The sequence below is a fragment of the Apium graveolens genome, chromosome 10 (assembly GCF_009905375.1).
Source record: "Apium graveolens cultivar Ventura chromosome 10, ASM990537v1, whole genome shotgun sequence".
NCBI classification, from domain to species: domain Eukaryota; kingdom Viridiplantae; phylum Streptophyta; class Magnoliopsida; order Apiales; family Apiaceae; genus Apium; species Apium graveolens.
The window spans coordinates 224,206,496-224,233,683 of NC_133656.1; the positions used below are offsets into that span (position 1 = coordinate 224,206,496).

General features: G+C 33.3%; 2 protein-coding genes across 5 annotated transcripts; both read right to left on the minus strand.

The window, feature by feature from the left end:
• Positions 1 to 15,527: 15,527 nt before the first annotated feature.
• LOC141692922 (glucan endo-1,3-beta-glucosidase, acidic-like) lies at positions 15,528 to 17,449 on the minus strand. Its single transcript, XM_074497882.1, has 2 exons — positions 17,290 to 17,449; positions 15,528 to 17,130 (listed from the first exon to the last, which is right to left on the minus strand). The coding sequence occupies exons 1-2, from the start codon at positions 17,360 to 17,362 to the stop codon at positions 15,674 to 15,676; spliced, it is 1,530 nt and encodes a 509-aa protein (XP_074353983.1). The 5' UTR covers positions 17,363 to 17,449; the 3' UTR covers positions 15,528 to 15,673.
• Positions 17,450 to 21,193: 3,744 nt separating this feature from the next.
• LOC141692962 (protein ABIL3-like) lies at positions 21,194 to 24,597 on the minus strand. 4 transcript variants are annotated; one of them, XM_074497935.1, is made up of 11 exons: positions 24,296 to 24,597; positions 24,124 to 24,224; positions 23,679 to 23,779; positions 23,530 to 23,565; positions 23,148 to 23,259; positions 22,994 to 23,076; positions 22,480 to 22,505; positions 22,260 to 22,390; positions 21,998 to 22,098; positions 21,790 to 21,879; positions 21,194 to 21,488 (listed from the first exon to the last, which is right to left on the minus strand). In XM_074497935.1, exons 5-9 carry the CDS (start codon positions 23,250 to 23,252, stop codon positions 22,069 to 22,071), a joined length of 375 nt encoding a protein of 124 aa, XP_074354036.1. In that variant the 5' UTR covers positions 23,253 to 23,259; positions 23,530 to 23,565; positions 23,679 to 23,779; positions 24,124 to 24,224; positions 24,296 to 24,597; the 3' UTR covers positions 21,194 to 21,488; positions 21,790 to 21,879; positions 21,998 to 22,068. The 4 variants fall into 4 exon arrangements, with proteins under 4 accessions (XP_074354036.1, XP_074354035.1, XP_074354034.1 ...); XM_074497934.1 differs by having other exon boundaries at positions 23,148 to 23,565; XM_074497933.1 differs by having other exon boundaries at positions 23,530 to 23,779.
• Positions 24,598 to 27,188: the final 2,591 nt, after the last annotated feature.

The window sequence follows — 27,188 nt, forward strand, 5'->3', positions numbered from 1 at the left end:
GGAGAAGCTTGATTCCAATCTGGTTGAAGGACTTTCAATGGATGTGGATTCGACGGATGATGAAAATTATCTGTCGAATAACCAAAATGATTATCCGTCGAAAGACAATGAGCCACATCCGTCGAATGTAACTAAGCAAGTTAGAAAAGCTAAGCTAGCTAAGATGAATGATAAATATGGATCAGTTTCTAAAAACTTTGTTCCAGGAGAATCAAGTCAAGTGAGAAAAGAAAAGAGAGTCAATGTTGGTCATCTGTCTATCAAGCAATTGAATGACAGATTAGAAAAGATTGAGGTTAAAGCAGAATAAAAAAGGAACAACAACAGAAATGGGAAGGAAGGAATTAACAAACATAACAACTACACACCTATAAATATGCTCCTTGAAAAATCCGTGTTAAGTGTGGTAGTGTTAATCATTTATCTGTTAGTTGCAATATTTTTATGTCTACTTCTATGTCTGCACCACCTTCTTTTCCCAACATGACTAATATGCCAGCAATGCCTATGAATGCCTTGCCTGCACAAAATATGAATGCACAATTTGCTAATATGTCATTTGCACCTAATTTTTATTATGCTGCATTTAGTATGCCTCAAATGCAATTTAGCATGCCTTACTGGAATAACATGTTTGCACATAGCATGCCCTTTCCTGTTAATCAAAATGTGCATTACAATTCTGCTTCAGTGAATGATTTCAAAGGTCCAACTCAAATGACTAAGGATGAATCTGAAATACCCAAGTCATATGAGGTCAAACCTAAGAAACCAAAGAAAAAGGATAACAAGGAAGGACCCAAGGAAACTTGGGTACCAAAATCAACTTGATTTGATTTTGATATGTGCAGGGAAATAGAAAGAATCTTTGGTACCTGGATAGTGGTTGCTCAAGGCACATGACTGGAGATTCTACCCTGCTCACTGAGTTCAAGGAAAGAGCTGGCCCAAGTATCACTTTTGGAGATGATAGCAAGGGTTATACTGTGGGATATGGCTTGATTTCAAAGGATAATGTCATCATTTAAGAGGTTGCCCTAGTGGATGGACTAAGTATAATCTGTTGAGTATCAGCCAGCTTTATGATAAGGGAAACTCTGTCAGTTTCAATTCAGAATCCTGTGTTGTGACTAACAAGAAGAGCAAAAAAGTGGTTCTCACTGGAGCGAGAAATGACAATGTGTATCTAGTTGACTTCAACTCAATAAATGCAAAATCTGTAACTTATCTTCTCAGTAAAGCAAGTCAAGATGAAAGTTGGCTATGGAACAAGAAGCTGTCTCATCTAAACTTCAAGACCATGAATGAGCTAGTCAAGAAAGAATTGGTTAGAGGTATTCCTCAAGTGGAGTTTTCAAAGGATGGATTGTGTGATGCCTGCCAGAAAGGAAAGCAAATTAAAGCATCATTCAAAAAGAAGCTTGAATTATCTATTGAAGAACCTTATAGTTACTTCACATGGACTCGTTTGGACCAGTAAATGTGTTGTCTATCTCAAAGAAGAGATATTTTGTCGATAGACAATCAGCTTCATCCGTCGAGATACAAAGTGCATCATCCATCGGAATAATAAGGGAAGCTGAGAGTCAAAACAGATCACTTACAGAAAGCATACCTTCTTCAAATCAAAGATCCTCAAACTCAGGGGGAGTTTCTTCTAATCAAAACTCAGTCACACATCAAGACAATGATGAGGCCTCTTCATCAAGAGCTAATCTACCACAATAGAGAAAATGGACTAGAGATCACCCTTTTGAGCTCATTATTGGTGATGCATCTTCTAGAGTTCAAACAAGGAAATCAACTCAAGAAGAATGTCTATATATCAGCTTTCTCTCAAAGAAAGAACCAAAGAAGATAGAAGAAGCTCTGTTGGATCCTGATTGGGTTCTAGCTATGCAGGAGGAGCTAAACCAATTTGAAAGGAACAATGTATGGAAGCTGGTACCCAAGTCTAAAGGAAAGAATCCAATTGACACCAAGTGGGTATTCAGAAACAAGATGGATGAAAATGGCATATTTTTCAGGAACAAAGCTAGATTAGTTGCTAAGGGCTAATATCAACAAGAAGGAATAGATTTTGATGAAACTTTTGATCCTATTGCAAGACTTGAAGCCATCAGAATTTTCTTAGCCTATACAGCCCATGCCAATTTCAAAGTCTATCAAATGGATGTCAAAAGTGCCTTTCCGAATGGAGATTTGGAGGAGGAAGTATATGTTAGTCAGCCTCCTGATTTTGAAGATCCAAATTTTCCAGAATATGTCTACTATCTTTTGCAAGCACTTTATGGATTGAAGCAAGCACCTAGAGCCTGGTATGATACTTTGTCAAAGTTTCTCTTAGAAAATCACTTCACAAGAGGTAATGTTGACAAAACTTTATTCTTTAGAAATGTTAGTGGCTCTAGTATACTTGTTCAAATTTACGTAGATGATATTATATTTGGCTCTACAGATGAAAAAGTTTGCAAAAATTTGCCAAATTGATGCAAAGTAAGTATGAAATGAGTATGATGAACTAACTTACTTTCTTGGTTTACAAGTTAAGCAAGTTAGTGATGGAATATTCATTAGTCAAACCAAATATATTTATGAACTTTTAAAGAAGTTTGATCTAATGGATTACACATCTACAAAAACTCCCATGACCACTATAACTAAACTTGAATTAAACACTGCTGAAAAGTCTGTGGATATTTCAAGCTATAGAGGCATGGTTGGCTCACTTACTTAACAGCTAGTAGGCCAGATATAATGTTTGCTACTTGCCTTTGTGCTAGATTTCAGGTTGATCCTAGAGAATCTCATTTAATAACTATAAAGGGAATTTTCAGATATCTCAAGGGAACACCAAAACTTCGCAATTGGTACCCTAGAGATTCTGGTTTTGATCTAACTGGTTATTCTGATGTAGACTATGCAGGGTGCAAGATTGATAGAAAAAGTACTACAGAAACCTGTCAATTTTCAGGAAACAAGCTAGTATCCTGGTTTAGTAAAAAGCAAAATTCAGTCTCTACTTCTACAGCTGAGGCTAAATATATTGTTGCTGGCAGTTGCTGTGCATAAATTCTATGGATGAAAAACCAATTGTTGGACTATGGTCTGCAAATGGACAGAATTCCTAGTTTCTGTGATAATACAAGTGCAATTGTCATTACTGAAAATCCAGTACAACATTGAAGAACAAAGTACATAGACATCAAGTATCACTTCATTAGGGAACATGTAATGAGTGGTACTGTGGAACTTCATTTTATTCCAACTGAGAAGCAACCTGCAGATATCTTTACCAAGCCACTTGATGAATCCACCTTCACTAGGTTGGTAAGTGTGTTAGGTATGCTTAAATATTCTTAAATTATTTGTAATAATTTTGCAAGTTGAAATGTAGCCAAAAACTTAACTGATTTTTCTGTTTTGGATGAAAATTTGGCTAAGTCAAATTTTACATCTCGACGGATGTTCCTTATCCATCGAATTTGATCATCCGTCGAAATAAAATAGCTTGATAAAAATCAATTACTTTTCTGGATTATTTTAAACACGACGGATAATTGCTTTATTCTCATCCATCGAATTATCTACATCTTAGCCGTTAAAGTTCTGAACATTGTCCATTCGATATATATACAGTCTATAAGTATATCACGATGGATAATTGACAGAATTTTGACAGTTTATTTTACTTTTAAACGGCTATTTTTGGTAATTCTCATTGGGTCTTTAATTTTTACCTTTAATTTTTTTTATCCCATTCTATCTGAGAATACATAAAAGCCTTACTTCAAGTTTATTTTAGCTTTTATCTTTCTCTATTGCAATTAACTATTGTCTTCTTCCTCAAAGCAAAACCCTCTTTCTCTCTGCAAATTTCCTTGCATTAGCAATGGTACCAGTAGTCAAGATCATGTCTCTGTCAGGATTCATTTATCAGAAGAACAATTTCGTGGCTCTTGTGAACAAAGAAATTCCAGCCTCTGAGGATTATCACAAAATGATGAATTTTGTGAAGGGATGCAAGCTTAGTTATGCCATGCTGGAATCACCCACAATCTACTGTGAAGTTGTGGAGGAGATGTGGAACATTGTTGTGTATCAAGCAACTGATAAAATAATAACTTTATCCATTAAAGGTAAGGAATTCTGTATTAACAGTGATACTATCCAAGCATGCTTTAAAATTCCTGAAAACACTACTACCAAACCACACACAGATGTTGATTTAGTTAAATTGCTTAATTCTATTGGATATGCTCTTCCTACCACTAAATTAAGTGAGATTAGAAGACAAGGTCTAAGAAAATAGTGGAGTTTTCTGTGTGATGTATTTACCAAGGTGTTTTCTGGTAAAATAAGTAACTTTGATTCTATCAATACTGTTATGTTTAACATACTCTACATGTTCCTTACTGATAATTACTATAAATTTAGTGATGCTATCATGTTTGAGTTGGGTTTCAAGTTAGGGGAGACTAAAAAGAGGTCTAGGCATGTCTATTATGCTAGATTCTTTATGATTATTGCTAACCAGATTTGTGAGGATCTTGTGATTGAGAACCCAACCAATAAACTAGATTGTTGGGTTCAAGAAAGAAGATTAATTACAGATTTAAACAGGGCTGATCACCACAAGAAAGTGCCCCTTATTTATTTACCTATCATGGAGGGCCCTTAGGTAAGTGAGGTAAATACTTCTGTCTCTACTCCTTCCATCTCTCAAGTTTCTTTGCCATTGACTGTGGTATGGAATCTGTGTCATTGACCCAACAGATGCCTACCCAAGCCACAAAATTCAAAACTTCAAAAATAAAATCAAAGAAAGCACACTCTGGTGTCTCTCAAAAGATGCTAGTTTTAAAAGCCACCAAAACCAAAGAGGGGAGTGTGAAGGGTGGTAATATTGGTGAATGACAGGGTGAATATAAAAAAACCCTAAGAATAAGGATGGTGAGGTGAGTATACCCAAACCTAGCCACACCACAGTTTCCCAACAAACTATGGTGCTTAATAAGAAAATTAGCACATCTCTAGTTTCATCATCCCAAAAGGATGCTACTATTGAAACAAGCTCCCAACCAGGAGCACAGGCCAAAAGGGTTAGGGGCACAGATTCACCCCAAACTTATACAAGAAGGAAGCAAGCTAGAAAACTTGGGGATGCACAGGGATCACACAAAGTGCAAACTGCAGCTAAAGACTCAGTCACTGCACCTTCTCAAATTCAGTTTGATGTGGCTCCAATAAATGTGGAGTCACAGCCAAAATATTTAACAATAGAAGTACCAAACACACAAAACTCTCCCACCAATTCTCTGGATGTGGACATGATTCACACATCACTTCCCGATTCTCCTTCTTTAATTCTGTTGGAGAAGCCAAAATTCAGTACAAGTGAGCATCATCTTTTAGATAATTTGTTGGCTCACTTGCCAATTCTTTCAGGGACTGTTGAGACTTCTGTGCCTAAGTTATCATCAATCTGCATAGAGTCCACAATAGTTTCCACTCCAAACTCTAACATCTCCTCTATTTCGGTGGATATTGTTCATCCGTTGGCTAGTGATTGTATCCCGGCGGATATGCCTAACAGCAGTCATCCGTCGGCTATCCCAACTACTGCCCCGATGGATGTTCCTCATCTGTCGCTACTCACTACACAAGCTGAATTTTAAACAATTGTTACAAGTGTATATGAGTTAGTAGTTGTACAATCACTCCTAGGATTGAGGGAAGGGAGTGAACAGAGTGAGAGACTGAGTTGCTCTCGGCAAAAGGAGAGGAAAAGAGAGAAATTATGTAGGCTATTTCTTCCAGCCTGACAAAAGTGAGTGAGGGGAGTTCCACCTTAGTAGGTGAAGGTGAGGGTGTGAGGGTGGTGAGCCAAGGGGAACCCTTGATGCAAGAATATAGAGAAAATGAGAGAAATGCAGGTACTGAACTTTGGGAAGAGCCCATTGTAAGTGAGTTAAGGGATGTCAATGAGGATGACAAGAAACAGCTATTTCAGCAAGAATATCAAGTTGTCTTAGACTCTGTTTCTTATGAAGCTGAGGCATTTACTCACCCTGTGTCAGCATATGAAGCTTTAGCTGAACAGGACAATGTGGCTGCTGAAAGGATGCTAAACTTGGTGCATACTACTGCTTCAATACAAAGGGTCAAGGATGTTATAACTGCTATGCCTTCCACAGCTGGTAGTGACTTTGAATTGGCTGAAAAATCATTTGAGGATGATGGTGAGGATGATGAGGATGATAGCATGAGCATAGGGGGAGATGCAGACATTCCTTCCTAGATGCTAACCAAACACTGTTTATATTCACAACTCCAATCCACCTTATTCAAGCTTATTCATGACACCTAAACATCAATTCAAGCATCCACAAGTGCCAGCACAAAAGGTTACTCAATTGAGCTTTCTGAGAAGCTTGATTAGCCAGAACCTCAACAATTTGGGCCTGTTGCTTCTCTTGAGTTTTCTCAATAACTTCAACTTTTTCAGAAATAGGTCTGATATAACTGTTCTTGTCAAGCTTGATCTGTAGATCTAGCTTATCAGCTTTTTCTCTGAGTGTATCAACCTTTTCATGAGTAGAAGTATGTAGACCTTGAAGATATTTTGTAGACAGAGTTGTGATCTTGAGTTGTGTCTTGAAATCAGCATTTGTGAGCAACTCATCAGCTTTTGCAATATGCTCTGTCAGAATTTTAGAATATGGAATAAAATCTGATTCATTCCACTTCTTGGTCAACTCAACACCTCTGTGAGTGTCCTCCCAAGGAATAGGTGCTTCTTTTTCAACAAATTTCTTCACCAATTCTTCCTTTCCTAGAATAGGTACCGGAGTCTCAACAGAAACACTGTCATCAGAACTTGAGGAAGACTCATTCTGTTCTGATAGCTCAACAGTGTGTGAAGCAACTGGAGATTCAGGAATAACATCATCTAAATTCTGATCAGCAGAATTTATCTCCAGAGCTGGTGTATATGATGTAGATGGAGCTTCCAGATAAAGAACTTCAGGTATATTCAAATTATGAATATCTATTTCAGAATTATCAGTTTGTTCTTTAGCATCAACTGTATCTTTAATAGGAGAGACAGGAGGGGTAACAACTAAGTTATTAGCAGTATCTTTGGCTTGAGCTGGAAGGGCTTCAATGATAATTGGTTCTTGTAAGATTATAGATTCCTGATCCCCTTCCTCAGCTTCTTCAGTCTCTTCTGATATAGCCTTAGCCAAATACCTCCTAGCCTTCATTTTCTTCAATCTCCTTTCCAATGAAGGAGTTGCTTCAGCAGCATCAAAATTTACAGAGTTCCTTTTCAAAGTATTAGAACTTTGAGCTGCTTTCTCTTTCTGAGAAGTAACATTCTCAACTTCAACTGTCACAAGTTCAGATGCATGAACCCGTGCTTCAATTGTTTCCTCAAATCATCAAAATTTATTATTGACCATAATTGAATCAAAACATTCATCACAGGATAAAGTTATAAATCGATGAAGTAAAGATTAACAAATTGCAATTAAAACATGCACAGTCACATAATTTGAGAAACAAATACCAAATCTTGCAATTAAAGGAAATTTTATTAATATATCTAAGAGTACATTTCATGAAATTTATTAATTATATGCAAAAATTACCTGATAATCATATTCTAAGATTCTTAACATCAACAGCCTTAGTCCTAGTCTAAGAAAACCTATCGACTAGCTCCTTCTGCTGCTGACGAAAAGCACTGCAAAATCATCAGTATGAAAGGCATAAGTTGTTTGAGGTACCTTTAACTCAGCAGCATCAGAACTGCTATCAGCATTTGCCATCAAGGCATAGTTCTCCTCATCTTCAAAATCTGAAGTGTATGTCCAGTTTTTCTTCTTTGTGACAAGAGCCTTTCCTTTGTCACTCTTTCCTTTCTTGCAGTCAGGAGATATGTGGCCTTTCTCACCACAAATGTAGCATTTGACATTTGAGTAATCTCCTCTGTCAGACTTTCCTCTTTTGCCTTCAGATTTTATGAAGACTTTTTTATCAGAACTTCTTCCTTTCCTGGAAAACTTCTTTCGCTTTCTGAATTTCCTATAGGCTATCTTTGTGATACCCTTCACCATAAGAGCACACAATTTCATCATCTCTTCATCAGCATCTACTTCAGGTAAACTTTCAGTTTCAGAGTCATTATAATCATCAGAACTTGATGAATCTGAATCAGACTTTATGATGAGAGCCTTTTCTTTGCCTTTCTTTGAGGCAGCCACTTTAGGGGATTCCTCCTCAGCTTTAAGAGCAACTGTCCTTGACTTTCTTCCATGCCTCTTGCTTCTTTGATCCATCTCAAGTTCATGAGTCTTGAGCATACCATAAATTTCATCAAGAGTAGTTTTATCAAGAGCATAGTTGTCTCTTATTGTAGTTGACTTCAAATCCCAACTTTCAGGAAGAGCTAAAAGGAATTTAAGATTTGAATCTTCAAGATCATATTCCTTGTCCACCAGCGACAAATCATTCAAGAGTTTGACAAACCTGTCATATAAACTAGTTAATGACTCATCAGCTTTTGAGTCAAAGTGCTCATACTCTTGAGTGAGTATAGTCCTCCTGTTCTTGATTGCTTTAGTTCCCTGACACCTTGTTTCCAAAGCATCACATATCTCCTTTACAGTCTTGCATTGAATTACCCTATTTGACATGACATTATCAATGGCACTATGCAGCAAATGTCTTACCTTTGCATCCTTGGCAATAGATGAGATATCTTCAGCTGTGTATTCACTTTTCTCCTTTGGTATGGTCTTTGCTGGCTGATCTGCAACTATAACAGAGAGTTTGGTTGGCTTATGTGGTCCTTCATAAATTCTGTCAAGGTATTCTGGATCTGTAGCTTCCAAAAACATAGCCATCTTTACTTTCCATATGGGATACTCAGAAGGTCTCAGTATGAGAACCCTGATAGTCTCATATCGACTGTGGGTTTGAGTCTTTGGAGTTTCTTCAGTTTTGGCGGGCTTGGTTGGATTTTCTGCTTCTTCAGACATGATTGTTTTGGATCTTTACTGTATGTGTGTTAACAGATAGGCTCTGATACCACTTGTTAGGTCACACAACACTGTAGAAGGGGGTTGAATACAGTGTAGAATACAATCAAATTGATTTAAAACACAAGTAATATAAAACAGATGTATTCGATATAATAAACTCTGTTACAATGGAACTGTTCTCTCTCAGTGATGAACAAATATCATGAGAGCTGCTAGGTTACAATGTATGATCTTCTCGATGATCGTAACTCTTATAGAGTAAACTTATGTCTGTGTTTATATAGACACACAGTTACAAGATAACTTCTAATTGATATGGAATATAATTATGTCTCCTAAAATATATCAATCAGATATCTTATATAATTTTTCTAGTCCTCTAACTCTTTCCATGCATATCTTCTTCTTGTATTAGTCTCAATCTTCTTTCCTGTAAATCAGCTTATTTCCTTAACTATTAGTCCTCCAGTACTTAAGTTCTGATATCCATCTTCTGATATTATCTTCTGACAATCTAAGTCCTGATATCCTTAAATCCTGACTTCCAATAAGTCCTGATTCCAGTAAGAACTGATATTTCCTGTTAGTTAAGATCTGAAAACTAAACATGAAATATATTAGACATGACATCTCAAATATATCTAACAGTAGCCTTTAAATCTTGATTTTAAACCACTCAGAATTTGTTACCTTTTTTATGCTCAACGAATAAGTGTTATCATGTTAATCATGATTCTATATTGTTCAAATGTTCTTTCGGATTGCTTATTTGAAAGTCTTGATCACGGTATGAGTTCTCGGGAATTTACATTGTTTCACCCTTTTATAAGAAAATTCCGACCGAGGTGAACAACCATGCGTTGAGTATACACCAACGAACCCAAAATGAATAACAAGGCCAAAAATATAAACAACAGCCATACAAAACAAATATTTACGTTGTTAAAAAATTCTTACTCCACAATACACATAAGTTTTGTGTTGATGTCTCACAATAATGTTGTGTTATGGTTTTATAATTATATGAGAATATATATAAGAGAAGAAATCAGGCATAACTTAAATCATAGTCCAAATTTGAAAAATAAACTAATCCAAATACATTTGTACAAATCAAAAAAGTCTATTTTCACGGGTTTGATAAACAAACCCCACAAAAATCCAATAACTCGAACAACGAGGATAATATAATGCGGCTCGTAGGTACCACAAGGGTAGTTACACAAAGAATGTATGTTCTTGTGATGACGAATGAGAATCGTTGACCTCCTAAAGGCTGATCACCCTTGGTGACGAATTTAAGCAGAAAAGTCTAATCATTCAAATCATTTGGTCTCTAAACGTTTATAATATATTGCTCACTTTTTCTTTTTTCTAACTAATTTCTAATATTCAGGCCATCAGAAACCTAATTATACCTTAATCTTCACTTCTCTTGTGAATATGTATACTTTCAGCCGGGAAAAATTACAATGAGGCATCTTCTTTCAAGGATAAGGAAAAGTCAAAATTGTGAAGAATCGAAGAGACCAACTCTAAATTAATTATCTAAAACGAGATCATGTATTTTGAAATATCTTTAAAATAAATGACCATATATGAATTTGTACTTAAATTTTGTATTAAGTTTTATCATGGGATATGGTGTAATTTAAACTAAACCCTTTATTCTTAAAGTTAATTACGAAGCTGCATTTTTTAATTTGTAATACTTAAAAGTTAAAACTTTATGAAAAGAAGAATTGGGTTGTTTCATATATTGATATTAGTGGAAGTGCCTATAAAACTAGTTGTAATACTTACAAACTTAAGAAAGAAAATTCTACGAAAAAGATTTTAATCTTTAAGCATTTTAAAGATTAAAAAAGTATCAAAATCGAGCAAATTCAGGGTGCTCTGTCAAATCATTATAAATTTTATAAAACTTATTATTCCTTTTTCCAAAAATATGTGACTTTATATTTCTCATAATAACAACTAGATAAAAATATTTTGAATCTCATTTACCACCTATTTGTACGTTTTAGTACTACTCTCTAATTATTATTCTCTTAAAACTTGTCATATAATATATTAGTAGGATGTTTTGAAATAATTTTTCAAATCTGATTCAGATTTTATTCAGATTCGTAGAAAAGATTAGAGAACAACTTGCGGATTATTGTATAACTCTTTTGATAGTGTTTCTTTTTGCAAAGAATATCGTTGGACCGTCAAGGGAAACTTCATATATCTTAAAGTAAACTCGTTTAGTGAAATTTTTACCAAGTCCACGATCCTCCATTAAGTGAAAACATTCTATAATCAAAGGGTTTATTGGATTTATAAATAAGAATCAAGAATAAATAATAAGCTGATAGATAATTGAGCTTACAACAAAATAATATAGTGTAGCTAGACGACTAAAAGGGCTTATAGCATAACAAGATAACGCAATCAAACATTTTGATATTAAATGTCTCAAATTAAATATATATGGGTTTCAAAAACCTTTTAAAATATAATAAGTAATACAATCGAAACCATAAACAATTTTAGCAACAAAAAAGATGCAACATAAACCAACTTTTACTTGGGCGTGAGGATAAGCTTAAAGCAAATAAAACTATAATCAAAACAAGAGTATTCAAAATAGAGTACGATTTATCGTAAGAAGTGAATATCATGTATTAATATAGCAGGCCATAAACCATTACATGGTCTTAAACCTTCTCAAGTGTGCAACATACTCTTGGTGATTTATTCTTTTACACTTCATATCTACATAACTCTCATTGACTCATCAAAATCATAATCATGAATTATAGTATCAGCGTTTATTTATTGGCCTCTAAAATTTCAATAAAAATCAGCAATCTTAGAACACAGACTTTCTTGAAATGGTGAAGTTCGAGACATCTCATAACAAAGAATCCTAGACGAAGATTAGATATTAACCTTTTATTCTTCTTCAAATCATACCCACACATAAAAAATATACATATATATACATACTTATATTTATAAATAAACATATATGTACTCCACAAATTAATCCATATATAAAAAAATAAAACAATAAAACTTGAAACTCACAAATTAACTATATTCCATATAAATAAAACACAAATACTCATAGATATAACTCGAAGAAAGAAAGATAAGTTCATATTTGCAGATACTAGAGTAAAGGTCAAAACTGATCGGTTTATATGGTGTCGATGGAATGATCTCCATCTTAATTTTTCGCAGCGAGGGTTGAACGAGAAATACAATAGTTGTTGTGAGGTCTTGAAAAAAGTTTGGAGAGGAAGAACTGTCCTTTTATGTTGAATTTACTGAGGATTGAAGGAACCATTATCTTATAACATATATTCTAGATTTATTAAAAACTAAATTATGATTCTCGGCTTACTTTTTTTTTTACTATCTTTTAGTTTTTGGTATTTGACTCTCATTTCTCTCTAGGGGTTAGTAAATCTCCCTCTCTGAAATTTACATTACCATCTATATTAGTGGTGATCGCGGTCCGGTTTGATTCGGTTTAGATGTCAAACTGGAATCAAAATCTAAATTAGTTGTGAATACAGTCTCGTTTGATTCGGTTTAGATGTCAAACCCGAATCAAACCGTATAATTACAATTTTGAAAAAAAATCAAACCACTCTGAACCTTGTAACTCAATAAAATCAAGCCACTCATTTTGATTTTTATTCTGTTCAGTTTATTGGATTTTGTTGGTTCATAACATTTCTTATTAGTGGTCTTGAAATAAAAGTTATATTTCTGCTAATTAAACTTTTTTTCTTAAAATTCACATAGTTAATAAAATACTTCTTTCATTGTAAAGTAAATCACTTGTATTAACTCAAATGACTAACGTTTAACAATATGTTGATCAATTTTATTAGTTGCAATAAATATATGTTCGATGCAAAAGAACTAGAAAAGTTTTCGACGTTATTTTTAGAGAAAAGCTGTACACAATCCATTGATAAGTTGGTGATAAATTCATGAGATTTAACACGAATTTAGTTTGTGATTAAAGGAAAAAAAATGTTATATAATCATAAATATAAAATCGTGATATACATACAGGTGTATTGAAGCGGTATGGATTATAAGCGGGTTGGGTTAAGGTTAAACTGAAATTAATCCACACCCCAAGAATTTTTAAAGTAATTAAACCAAGACAGCAAACCACATTTCGGTTTTGCTGTGGGTTGGTTTTAATATTGGATCGATTTATGCGGATTATACAATTTCACTCGACCCGTTATCACCCTTAATCTACTTCATTAAATACTACAAGAAACAAGAGTAAATACGACCGGTCCAAAAATCGGTCGTATATGCGGGAGTAATATTTACTTTTAATCTAACTTCGATCGGTTAAATACAACCGATTAAATTCGACCGAAAATATTCAAATTTGATTCTTCAATTAAAATTTCAAAAATCCCGCCTAAACAATTTAATTTTCGGAAAAAATTTAAAAGACCTGTCCAAACAATTTAATTTTCGGAAAAACTTTAATGGCCCAAAATTACAAATTTCAGTCCATTTTTCAGCTTAACATACCCAAATTTGATCCAGAAATCTCATATTTATATTCAAACTTACAAACAATCATCAGTTAACTGATTCACGCCAAAGCCAACTTAACGCCGCCGCTGAATAAAAAAAAGCCCATAAATAAACTCTAATAAGCTTAATAAAACTTAATGTAAATAATTATCCCACCACATACTAAGCATAAAAATAGAGCAATACAGTCAAAATGGTCACGAACAAGTCGAAAATTGTCTTGATTTATAAATATTTTTTATAAATTGTAAATTCAACCATTAAATTGTTATTTTAGTGGTTAAATTTGGTTCGTTGCATGTAATTTATGTGGATCGCGACTCTAAATACAACTCTAATAAGTCCAATTAAGAATTTTCTTTCATATATTTTTATATAATTTGTTAATTAGTTTTAGGACATCAGAATTAATTAATATCTTTCTTATAAATATTGTAATATTCTAAATTTTAAAATATTTTGACACTTACTATTTTAATAAATTTTTGAAATCATGATTTTGATCGATTTTATAATAAATACTAACAATAAGCATTGGATGAAATTTTCCCTTGTGTGAAAATAAAAATAATTGATTTTGAAAATCAAGGTAGAATTACTCGAAACAAAGTTTTGTCAAAATATATTAGTTGATTACTCTTTATTTAAATAATTAGGACGAAAAAGATTTATTTGGTAAAATGTTAATTTATCAAAATATATAATATCTATTTGTAATTGTTAGGACCCATGATATATATAAGGTGGATTATAAAATACATAGAAAAAGTATGAATCTAGGGTTTGTATGTATTTATTTGAGATTATTAATTTTCAAAATCAGCACGTATTCAATAAAAATTTTAAATAATTTTTAAAATATGAACATATTCAAATTAGATTTCAAATAATATCTGTGAGTATTCAATTGAAATTTTAAAAAAAAATCTTATAAAATCTGTAACTATTCAATCCAATTCTAATTTTAAAAGATTTGCAAGAGTCATGGGTAATTTTACTTGGAATACAGATTTTGATTGATTTACAAATCATAACAATTTTTTATTAGAAAATCTATACTTCTATACTATAATATAATACCGGAATAAGGTATATTTTGGCTCAAATGTTAATTTCCCTATTTGAATTATTAAAAAAATAAATCATTAGTATTATATACATGGTAAACTACTAAATTACTATATTACTTAGTCTCCTTATCCATCTAAATAACGACTAAAAACTTGTTGTACTAACTAATTCCTAATTCTTTTAATATTTTTATTATAAATTTATAATTATTATATGTTTATATAAATATATTAAAACTAATATATAATTTGGATAAATAAAATTTTAAATTTATTTAAATTTTAACGGTACTCGTGCATTGCACGGGATTTAAACTAGTAAATAATAATATATAAGTGAAAACGGTTTTCAATCCACCAAAATCATTTCATCAAAATACACCAAAGTTGGGTAGAATTAAAAATTAACATCCAAATCTATGTGAAATTTAAACAATTCATAAATTTACAAAATTCATAAAATTACTACAACAAATAAAGCTATTTACGAAGGTTTTTTTTACTGAAATCATTGTAATTGAGCCAATTACCGCAAATTTGTTGTAGTGAATATGCTGAATATTAATAATTCATTAAAATCTCAAATGAATACACCCCTAGTTTTTACTATAAATTTTAATATTTTATACAAAACACTGATTCACAATATTAAAACTTTCCTAGGTACAATCAAATTAATTCTTGAACTAATTGAAACTATTCAATTTTTACACTCCTGGATCTAATTTTCAGTCAGATTTGTGCTTTCATTTGGTAAAGTAAAACAGAACGACAAGTTTGTTTTACACAGAAAGAAAAGGGATCAACCATGTTTCTTATTTATTATCTTTATTAAGATGAATTAAAATCACAAAATTTTGCTACAAAACATAGCATTTTATTAGCAGCAAGTGATCACTGACATTCTTTATTTGGAGGACATATACTCATATATGCATGTCCGAATCTTATTAGACATAATTAAACATCTACGTAAACACAACAAAATTACTGAGATTGAAAATTGATCTGGTACTTGGCTTGCTTGTTGTTCCAGAAGACTCCCCAGTGCCTCTCGAACTCTTCACTGTCTCTCTTGTTCTCATCAAACAAATTGAAAATATAAGTCTCAATACGTTTCTGAGGCCTTTTTGGAGTTCCGTTGTTGAGCACATGGTTAATCAGCTTGTTGTTGTGAGTGGACGCATTTTCAACAGAAGCTGCATCACCACCAGCAGTTGGCCATCCAACTTCAGACACGACCACGTCCAAAGATGATCCACCAGCCTTCTCTAATGCAGAGTGTACACTGTCTACCATGGCGTCAAAAACATTTGTGTAGCCAAGTTGTCCATCTTGTACAATTGCATCTGACCTCTGGAAAGTAGCATATTCAAGTCGTGGATGCTGTCCACCTTTACCAGAAGATTCCAACTCTTGAGGAATATCTGCCTTGTTGTGCACATAGCTAAAATAAGGGTGAAGGTTCACTAGCAAAGGTACATTGTTGTTGTTTACCAAGAATTGGATAATGGGGTCGATAAATTGTCTGACTTCAGGCCTGAATTGACCCTGTGATGGTGGATAAGATTGGCTAAGAATCTCGGACTGATCAATGGCAGTGGTGACTCTCATTTTGTTTTGTAGTCCGCAAGCAGAAATTGCATTCTGAATGTTTTGCATGGCCGGAAGGACAAACTGTGCAAACTGAGAAGTTTGGTCGTGGGCGGGAGTAATTCCATTTCCAACAACAATAAACCTGAAGTTAACGTCTTGATAGTTTTGGACATTAGTCTGGACCCACTGATTAGCGTTATTTTGGGAAGAGGCAACTGACTGAAGTTGGTCGTTGGGGACACCAAGCACAACTTCAATTCCGGTGTTTCTAAGGGACTGCAAAGCATTCTGGTCGGGGCCATAAAGTCTCAATCTTCGTATCCCAGTAGATTGGACAAGAGAGATAGCATCTTGGGATGATGGTTGATTGTCAGCAAATGTTCCATGACAGATACCTACTGGTTGCGCTTGCTGGCCTTGTTGGTTTCCTGGTTGTTGAGGTTGTCCTTGCTGGTTTCCTGGTTGGCCTTGCTGTCCTTGTTGGTTTCCTGGTTGTTGTTGTCCTTGTTGGTTTCCAGGTTGTTGCTGTCCTTGTTGGTTTCCTGGTTGTTGTTGTCCTTGTTGGTTTCCGGGTTGTTGTTGTCCTTGTTGGTTTCCTGGTTGCTGTCCTTGTTGGTTTCCTGGTTGCTGAGACTGCTGGCCTTGTTGATTTCCTGGTTGCTGAGGCTGCTGGCCTTGGACTCCAGGCTGCTGCTGGCCTTGCTGGACTCCAGGCTGCTGGTTACAAGCCTGTTGGCCTGCACCTTGTTGTCCACATGGTTGCTGCTGGTTACAAGCCTGTTGGCCTGCACCTTGTTGTCCACATGGTTGCTGGTTATCTACTTGTTGCTCATTCAGTAGACGCGAACCTGCAGTATTGAATATACATTAATCAATTGTAAATGCTAGTGTACATGAAAATTAGGCTGTAAAATTTTTTGAGTAAGGTGTACTAATAAGTTAGTATAATATATAAATAAGCATGTGTGCATAAAAGCAACGATGTTATAAACAGTGATATAATTTACCTGAAGTAATCTGCAGGAAACCTGCGCAGAGCAAGGAAAGCAGAAACAATAAAACAGGGATCCTGGACCTCATTTTGTTTTGAAACCTAAACACTGGAACCAAGAGGATGTTTGATATATATATTAAAGAAATGCTACTTTCTTCTATGGGAAATCTGCATGCAACATTGGCTCCTATTTATAGTGCTGAGGAAAATGTACCTGGCCAGTTTTACGGACGAACCAGCTGCTTGGTAAGCAAAGATGGACAGATGGCTTACATGCAGGGCGTGGGCGTGTATGATAAATAATTAAGTAATACGTGGCTAGCTTAGTTTAGCAGTAATCATTTTCTGTTAGAGAAAGTGATGTTTATGAATCATGATAATCACTTATGCGCCGTACGTACCAAAAGTCTATCTCATGTTACTTGGAGCTTCACTTGGATTTTTCCTAAAATTAGAAAATATGTGGCGAACTGGAAAACTCCCGCCCAGTCTGAGAGAAGCATAGGTTAACAATGTGAAGATAAGCATGCTTTTTCCCTTCTTCCTGAAGATATACATCCTTTTTTTTTTCTTTATTTCTAAAAAACAAAAATACAATTGCTATAATCTGCATTGAATTTTTACATGAAGCATGAAAAAAAGAGCATACCTGAATATATAACAAATACAATAACTAACTTACTAGGGCAAGTAGAACGAGCCTCCAAGAAACACTTATATAACAACAATTACAATGATCTATATTGTTACTGGAAATGAATAATTTATTCCTCTTGCTCGTGCTGGTTAGTTACAGTAGTGATAGTTGCAGAGAAATATTCATTTCTATAGTCTCAATACACTGTCTATATATATATAACAAATTTATACTGCTTGATATTTTCGCATCCAATTGTATCAACCATCTATAATCGCTTTGATTTTTTTTTCTTGTTTTATGAGTTGATACGGAGAGATGTACAAGTTAATTTTTATTACATTTCTTATCGTTGCTTAATTGATTAATTATTCTTCGATTCTTTCTTGATTTCTTATAAAATCTGAGTTGCATGAAGTGTTTTCCACTTTATTAATTGATCTAATCACATATTATTATTCGATTTGTGAAGATTTGATATCAGTATCTCTATTTCTGTAGTCAATTTCTTATGAAATTTAAAAATGAATTCTACAAACTAGGTATTCATTAAATTTACCATCGGTAAAAGAAAATGTGTGGTAAGAATCCAATTCATAACCGGAAAAATAAAGACATTTGTGGGTCTACTATAGTCTATAAGATCTCTAGCATAATTGAAATTAATTATATATCTGGCCATTTGTGACGAAATTTTTACACTAACACATTTTGTTTCTTGTTTATGTAGAGATCAAACCTGCAAGTGATCGATATACACATGCACACTTAATCTGTATACTAGTTTAGAGACACTCAAACCGGAAAGATAACTCAGCAAACTTAGAATTACGTTCTGATAACTTAAAATAAAGAGAATACAACGTTTAAAAGAAAGCTACACCCAGAAACAAGGAACTACTTTCCTACAGGATCTCCACTACTTCAACTTATTCAAACACCTCCTAAAAATACTGATAAACTCTATGACTAATTCTTTATTCCTGATGTGGACACGCTGCCAACTAAATAAAAGAAACTCAGTTTAGATTATTAACTAACAACAGTCTGATGAGTTGATTTGAACAGATATACATATTAATCTCTATATTTCCTACCCATGTTCTATTGATCAATTTGTTCTTGAATTCTTTCTTGAATTCTTATGGACTCTGAGTTGCTTAAAGTTTTATTTAAGTAGACTTATCATTTCAATCTGTAATTTGTATATTTTTTCAGGATTTTCATGAAGAAAATTTATATTACAATCTCAATTTATGCCAATTTCCTGAAGAGGTGAAATACTTAATAGATGGTGAAATTTTGATTTGACAATATGCAATCTGTGTAACTAATCTTTGGACAAATTTGTCAGTTTCATTTTCATGTGAAATAAATATATTCAATTTCGAGTCTCGTCAACTGACAAGAAATTTGCATTTCTCAATTAAGATATGATAATCATAGAAATATCAACGTTATTATATTAGTCTCAAATGGTATCGTTGCCATGTAAGATACGAACTTCTTTAGAAATTTGTATTTGTAATTGTTTCGTTATCCTTAATTATATTATGCCCACAATCATCCTAGTACATGTTTATTTTCAATTTAAAAAAATTAGGTTTGTGACAATATAAATGGGAGTTTAGGCGTTGAATATTATGTTGTATAGATAATAATGGGCAATGAAGATTTATCAGAATTTTACAAATGTGTGCTTGTCTTCATTATAATGTGTCTTAGCCCACTAAGTCTCCTTGGATTGCATGCATAATGTGTGAATAATGATGACAAGAAATTTTGTTGAAAAATATACAAACTTAAATTATGACGGGACTTTGTTAGGAATATGTTATGAACTTGATGATAAGTTGAACAAAACACCTTAGTAGATTTAACTTAGTATTTTTGTAGCTGTCGACAGATGTTCTACAATAGTCCCGATGGATGATCTTTATAGTCCCAATGGATGACCTCTGAACATCCATCGAGATCCATCGAGAGTGTAGCTTATGTAAAAATAAGTATTGTAGCACATTTCTGCAAATAACAATATTTAGTTGAGTAGATGTTGTAGGATTCTTTGAGTCATATTGACTACTAGATTGATATGTAGAATACGTTGGCTAATTGTAAATATAAGATGTCTTGTAATTCTGTATAAATGAAATAGAGTCAAGTGGCAGAAAGACTCCCGACGGATGATCTACAAAGGCTTCCGATAGATAATTAACAAGGCTCCCGACGGATGACCAATATAGTCCCAACGGATGATCATACATTCAAAAGAGCAGTTGACAGTGACAACACAGTCACATGCGTCGGGTGTTTGCCAATGGAATGTGTCAGCCTAATTGCAGGACTTAGAGAACAAAGAAGCATTACCATTTCCATGCAATTATGAAGATATTCTAAGATGCTGGATAGAGTAATGCAGCAACATGAAGTTAGACTAGATTAAGATTGTCTTATTGTCTTGTCTTACTATCATGTAACTTGGTAATATATAAACATGGAGTAGCAAGTTGAAAAGTATTCAAGTTAGAAAGAAAAACTAGAGAAATAGAAAAAGCAAAATATGTAAAGAATTTCTCAGTTATTCTTGTTGTTCAACTTGTAAGCAGCTATACGATATTCAAGCATCACAGAGTTCTCATCATTATATATATATCTCTGGTGAATAATTTCAAATCCACCAGAAAGTTTTAAAGCCTTGTGTAATATTGCTTTGTGTTTTGATTTCTATTTTACTTTCATTCCGCTTTTCTTACAAAATCAAACACAGTTATAATTACATTCAATCCCCCTTCACTACGCCATAGATTGGATTCCGCAACCCCAAGATACCGTAACTAAAGGCCAAAAAAGCGTTGCTAAAGGCCAAAAAAAGGCTATGGCGACTCTTTTTCGGGGTTGCAATTTTAGGCGTTGCCATAGAGTTTTTTGCAACCCCGGTGACACCCTATTGCAACCCTTATTTATCCGTTACAGAAACGTGCTATTGCAACACCAATGGGGTTGCAATAGGTCTTGAAAAGTGTTACAGTAGGGTTTGGGCTATCAGTACAATATTTATGGGGGCCGCAATGGAGCCCACATGTGGGGTATTGATGCAACCTTTTTGCAACACTTTTTAGTATTTTTTGCAACGTTTTTAGTGTTTTTTGCAACATTTTACACTGATTATTAGCAACACTATAAAGACATATTGCAACGCTTTTACAAAAAAAATGCTAGGAATTGTTTGTAAATTAGCATGCCCATAAATAAGAAATTTTCTTAAAACCAACACAATCAATAATAAATAAACTTGAACCATAAAACTACATTTTGCCTTTTGATAGGATTATTACAATGCTATATGAACATTCTCATGCAGCTGTTTATATTTGCTCCCAATATCCCCAAAAAATTCATTTACTTCTACTTCAACTAGGTACCACAATGAGGCAGAGCAATGTATAAAGCTTTGGTATAAAGCTTTGTTAACCAGATAACCAGATGCATTCCTTTTCTCTTCTGTTTTATCATCTTCGCCATGCTCTTCTTTTGAGAACTCCTCGATCAATTCACGCTGCCTCTGGGTCAAATTCCTACAAAGAAAATAGAACTTTGTTAACCAGATGCACCAGCTGCATTCCTTTTCAAATCTCTTTCTTTAGTTGGTAAGATGGGGGAAGAGGTGGGCAGTCAATCACAGTTAATCTCCATTCCAAGCGATGTAGTTTTTAATGTATTAGGTTAAGGCGATATCGCTTAAAACATGTAGGAAAAAGACTAAGTTATGTAATAAGATTAAGGCTGATATCTCTTAAAAGAGAGAGGCAAAAGACTAATTATATTTGCATTTGCTCAAGTTCGCGTCAAGAAAAATTATGATCTCCATACACTTACATTTGCATTTTATCAAGTTCGCGTCAAGACACAAGCTAGGACTGTTATTTATCAGTTCTGACATGCCATTACTGTTTATACTGGGCTTGTCTGCACAAAGAAGGATGAGTTTTAAGTTAGCTGGTTTCTACTCGACATTATAATGATCGAAAATCCAAGTGCTAGCAAATGCAGATATAGTTCTGAATAATGACAAGATCTTAATTGCCTCGACATATGTATCGCTTATGGTGCTTGGGGGTTTCAATCACCACAGCCTGTTGCTGAACTTCACTTTGCTCAGTGAACTCCTTGACATGTTCCTAATCGCTGTAATGCAGACCAAAAGAATAAATATCAGTCATTTGTATAATTTTATTGATGGTGGCAGAGCAACAAGCCCAGATGCATACACATGTTGAATATATGTGCTCAGGCATTGCGAAGAAATGAATTGTGTTAATATAAGCCTCTCAGACAATATCCAGTACCTGTTCAATGTTCAAGAATCGGACTTTTGCATCAGAAAACTCATTGACCTTATCATCCAGAAAACTGTTGACCTTGAATGCAACAGAACCCAAATGATCCACACTACTAACGAGAGCTTTAGTCGCATAATCTTTCAGGGTTTCAAACACACTTTAAGAACATGTTGTCTGCATCTTTGATTTCAAAATCCAAACAAGGAGGATTACAAGTTATACAAACCTATGTTTTCTGGAACCTCCATGAACCTGTGAGAGTTACTCAATATCATGTGAGAGCATGTGCACATTATTAATGTATACCCTTATTTTAGTGAATTAATTTGCAGTATGATTTCAGTGGAAGAAAAGATATAGTGGGTTTCATAAAAGAAATTCAAGCACAGGGATTATACGTAAGCTTGAGAATCGGGCCTTTCATCGAGTCTGAATGGACATACGGGTAAAAGTTATTGATTTGTTTTTTCCTAATTTATCACACCGTTGTATGGAGTTTGACACAAAAATACAATGAACTGGTTTCCTTTTGCAGAGGTCTACCAGTTTGGTTACTTGATGTCCCCGGTATAATTTACAGAACAGACAATGAACCCTTTAAGGTAAAGGTTAAGTTAATATTGCGATATACTAGCATACAAGGAAAATTGACAATGATTTGGATTTAGTCCTCATCTATGAGTACTAACACAATAAGATGAAACTAGAATGGAACAAAAGGTTTTTAACACCCAACTTACAGTTGCTTATCATCATCTTTCTGATAAGATGATTCAAAATACTCAGCAGCTGAATATAACTGCTTCCTTGTAGTCTTCAAGTCCTAAAAGGCAAATTTGCATTCAGAATCCAAATTTCAGTAAGTTCAAAAAGCAGTTTTAGATGTTCACGTACCTTTAAACTATCAATATAAAGTATGTGCTGCTGCATAAAGAGTTCATCATAGTTTGATGATTGCTGAGGAATATTTGTTGAAAATAATGAAGTATCTCCTTCCATCAGTGTTCTAAAAAATAGCTCATGTCAAAGATAAATGAAGTATTATCTAGGATTAATTAACTTCCCTCAAGATGAAGAAACTAAACTAAGCTGCAGATAAGAAGATAAATTTCTTATAAATTTCTTGAAGACAATTTGAAGAGAAGATAAGAAGTAAATTAGTATGTATTTGTAGACTTACGTAGAGGACAATCACAGACATCAGCTAATTATGGTTAACACATAGACAAGCTATAACAATTAAAAGGAAATAACTGAATAGATTTACCAGATGTACCTTTAAAGATCAAGAACACTACCCACTCGCAATCGTCTCGAAGAAAAAAGGGTAAATACCAAAATATCAGCATGTATATCAACACCAAAAAAAAATCAATGAGTGACAATGGGCACAATATATTTATTAGTCAAGAAAGGAAAACATACCAGATGCAGAATCGACAAACTGGCCATTGATAAGTAGCTTGGTGTAATTGATTTCAGCAGGTGGAGCAATTGGTTTTTCAGCTACTGCAGCAGTGCTAAACCTGTTGGTGTAATTAATATTCGAAGAATTCATACTTTATCTACACATCCACACAGGCTTCATAAGAGAATCTCCATATCAAAAACTTAAAATCTGACAAACAAGAAAAACTCTTTTCCTCAAATTAATTTAATTTTTGACATACAAGATCTTATCAAGAACATTTTTCCAATTAACAAACTAATAAATTGGAGATACACTCTAGTTCTTAATTCTTATAAAAGTTGCCAATCTAGAGGGTGCAAAATGCACCAAATACACAAAAATACAGAGTAAGTAACAGCCACACACAAAACACAAAACAGAAAAATAAAACACAAAAGAGAAGCAAAGAGATGAAATGACCTTGAGACAGGAAAGGTGAAGCAGAGGCAGATGAAAGAGACAGAGAACGAGATAGCAAAAAAGAGGAGAGCCTCCTAGCAGCCATGACCACCAACAACAATCTGCAGCAAAAGACAGTATACATCAATTGATATACATGTATATTTTATCAGAGATCAAGAATACTACTCACTCGCAATCGTCTCGAAGAACAAAGGTAAATACAACTTCAATTGATTAGAAGCAGCAAAGATAGAAAAACACCCATTTTGTATACTCTTGGACCACGAGAACACATCCTCAACAAAGAAGTCCTCTTGGAAACATCCATATCTAAACTATATTAACAATAAAGAGAAAAAAACGAATATCTAAACACCGAGACAGACGTCTCAAAGTTATGCTTCATTTAACCCTAATTTGACGCCCTCTTTTTTTTGGGTTAAAATTTCAACCATCGGCTTCCCATTTTTCACATTCCGCCCCCAATTTCATCTCTGGGTCCAAGTTCTAATCAAAATAAATAGCCCGGTCTAATTTTTTGTTGAAATTTATATTATTATTTATATTTTCTTTAAATAAATATAATTTTAAATATTTTTATGAAAAATGAAGAAAGTCAAAAATATATAAACATTGTAAATAAAATCACTAATGACTCGATAAGTTTTTAAACTTTCAATTACATAAATATTATTATTTTTGAAAAATAAATAAAATATGTATTTCAAATATAACTACGCTAATTAATATTGCATTCAATATTTCTTTATGAAAAATGAAGAAATTCAAAATATAAAAATATCGTAAATAAATCTACCAGTGACTTGTTAAGTTTAATAAAGCGTTCAATTTATCATTATAAAATTTTAAATCACTGCACTAATATTATTAACTTTTAAAAATAAATAAAATATATATTTCAATTATTATTTCATTCCTATGTAAAAAATTACTAATTAGTTAAATTCAAAAAAATCATCTTTAAATATGTCATTTTGGTAACATATTTTGACTCTACCGCAACATAAAAAAAGAGGGGTTGCGGTAGACATTAGTTTTGAAGGCTACTATTACACTTTTCTTTGCAACCCCACTGTGAAAGGTTGCAGAATCCAATCTATGGCGTAGTGCTTCTGTAATTCTTGTTGCATTATTTGGAAATAACAATTGGTATTTGAGCAATCTCTTGAAGTACAAAGAGTGTAAATGTAATATCCGGGATATAACGTGTAATTATTTTTGCTAATAAATAATTATTATATGTGTTATGTATCTATTCTGTGAATTATTTGTTAAGAGTTAAATGTGTTTGGATATTTAAAAATATTATTAATTGAGTATTTTAATTTTTATATGTCCAAAATAAAATATAGATAATTGTCATATCTTCCTAATTATTTTCATGTTGATTTATGAATTTATAGGAATCATTTGAATTTTATAAAATCTTTTTCCGGGTATTTAAAAATCTATTTTATAAAAACGGGAACCAACCGACGTCATCCGTTGTTACGTTTTTATAACCCGAAACTCTTCCGAAAACTTCTTCCTAACCTAATTGTAATATTCCGAGCATTTTCCATGTTTCGACTTTTTCGATCCGGCGTACGGTTTGTCCTGCGCGGGTCTCGGCACAACATTTTCAATACATTATTCGTTTCGGTAAATCAATAAAACTCGTATTTTTGATAAACGAGATCTTTTTATTAAACTATCACAATTATCACCTCGTGATACGTGTAACCAGGCGCTGGAACCAAGACCACATTACAAATTGTACTGATTTGGATAATTATCCCGAAAACCGGTACCGTTTGGATCAGTTTTTATAAATAAACGTACCGTTTTACATCCGGAATGATCCAACGGGATACTAATTTTCCGTAATTATAAATAGCCTTTACCGTATTTTATTTTGTACAGAAAATCATTTGCAAACAGTTAAATAGATAATTATTCAGAGAAATGAACCGTGTTCTTCGTGTTCTTCGTAATCAAACAAAGTTTTGGAGACGATATTGGAATCCGATGGAGGCGTATGAATAGTCAAAACGAAGTTCTCGACAAGACGATCGTATCCGTACCAGAATCATCGTATAAGGTCGTCTATTTATCAAATTCGTATTTTCATTTTTTTTATTTAATTTAAATTTTAATTCGGTTTATGATCTTAAGGAATTGTTTGAAGGTTTTGTTGATTGAATATGATTCCTGAGATCATGATGATCATTTTCGTATGTATCTTATGTAATTTTGTATCTATTTTGGCTAAAACCGAACTTTTGTTCTTTTTTAAAATTTTAAATTTGATTTTTAATTCTGTTCTTGATTCTTGATTGTTAAAAGTTAGGGTGTTAGATTCTATAGATTATGGGCTTTAATTCCCCACATAATTCATCGAATTTAGTATTGAAATCAAGAATTTCGTTTATCCGGCGAAGTTCGCCGGTTGGGTTTGATCTTTGGTCGGAGATCGAGTTCTGGTAACCGGATAAGGTCGTTGTTGTTGTTTCTGGATGGAGGATGAAATTCTGAATGATTTTGCACCAAGAACGAATAAAAACCATGTTGAGTTAATTCTGTTTGACTCGCCGGAAGTTTGCCGGAAAGTCGCCGGTTTCTGAAAATTTTCCAGATTCCGGTTGACATTCAAGCAAACTCCGGTGATGTTCTTGGCAAAAGGGATTTTGATCCATCTGTTTCCAGTTGCAAGGTTTATAAACTGTTTCTGGAATTTCCTATTTTCTAATAAATTCAAAAATTCATTATTCATTTTCTAAAATTCATTTTTAATTCCAAAAATTATTATTTTAATTCCAAAAAAAATATTTTTAATTCAAAAATAAATCTGAATTAATTAGTTAATTAATTTTAGTTAATAATTAATTGATTAATTGGTTAATTAATTCAAAAATTAATTGATTAATTGATTTAATTAATTATTAATTGAATTTAATTAATTATTTAATTAGATTTAATTATTTAAAAATGATTTAAAAATTCCAAAAAATAGTTTCGAACTTTAAAATATTATTTTAAATTATTTTCAAGGCTCGATAATTATTATAAAATTGTTTTGAAGC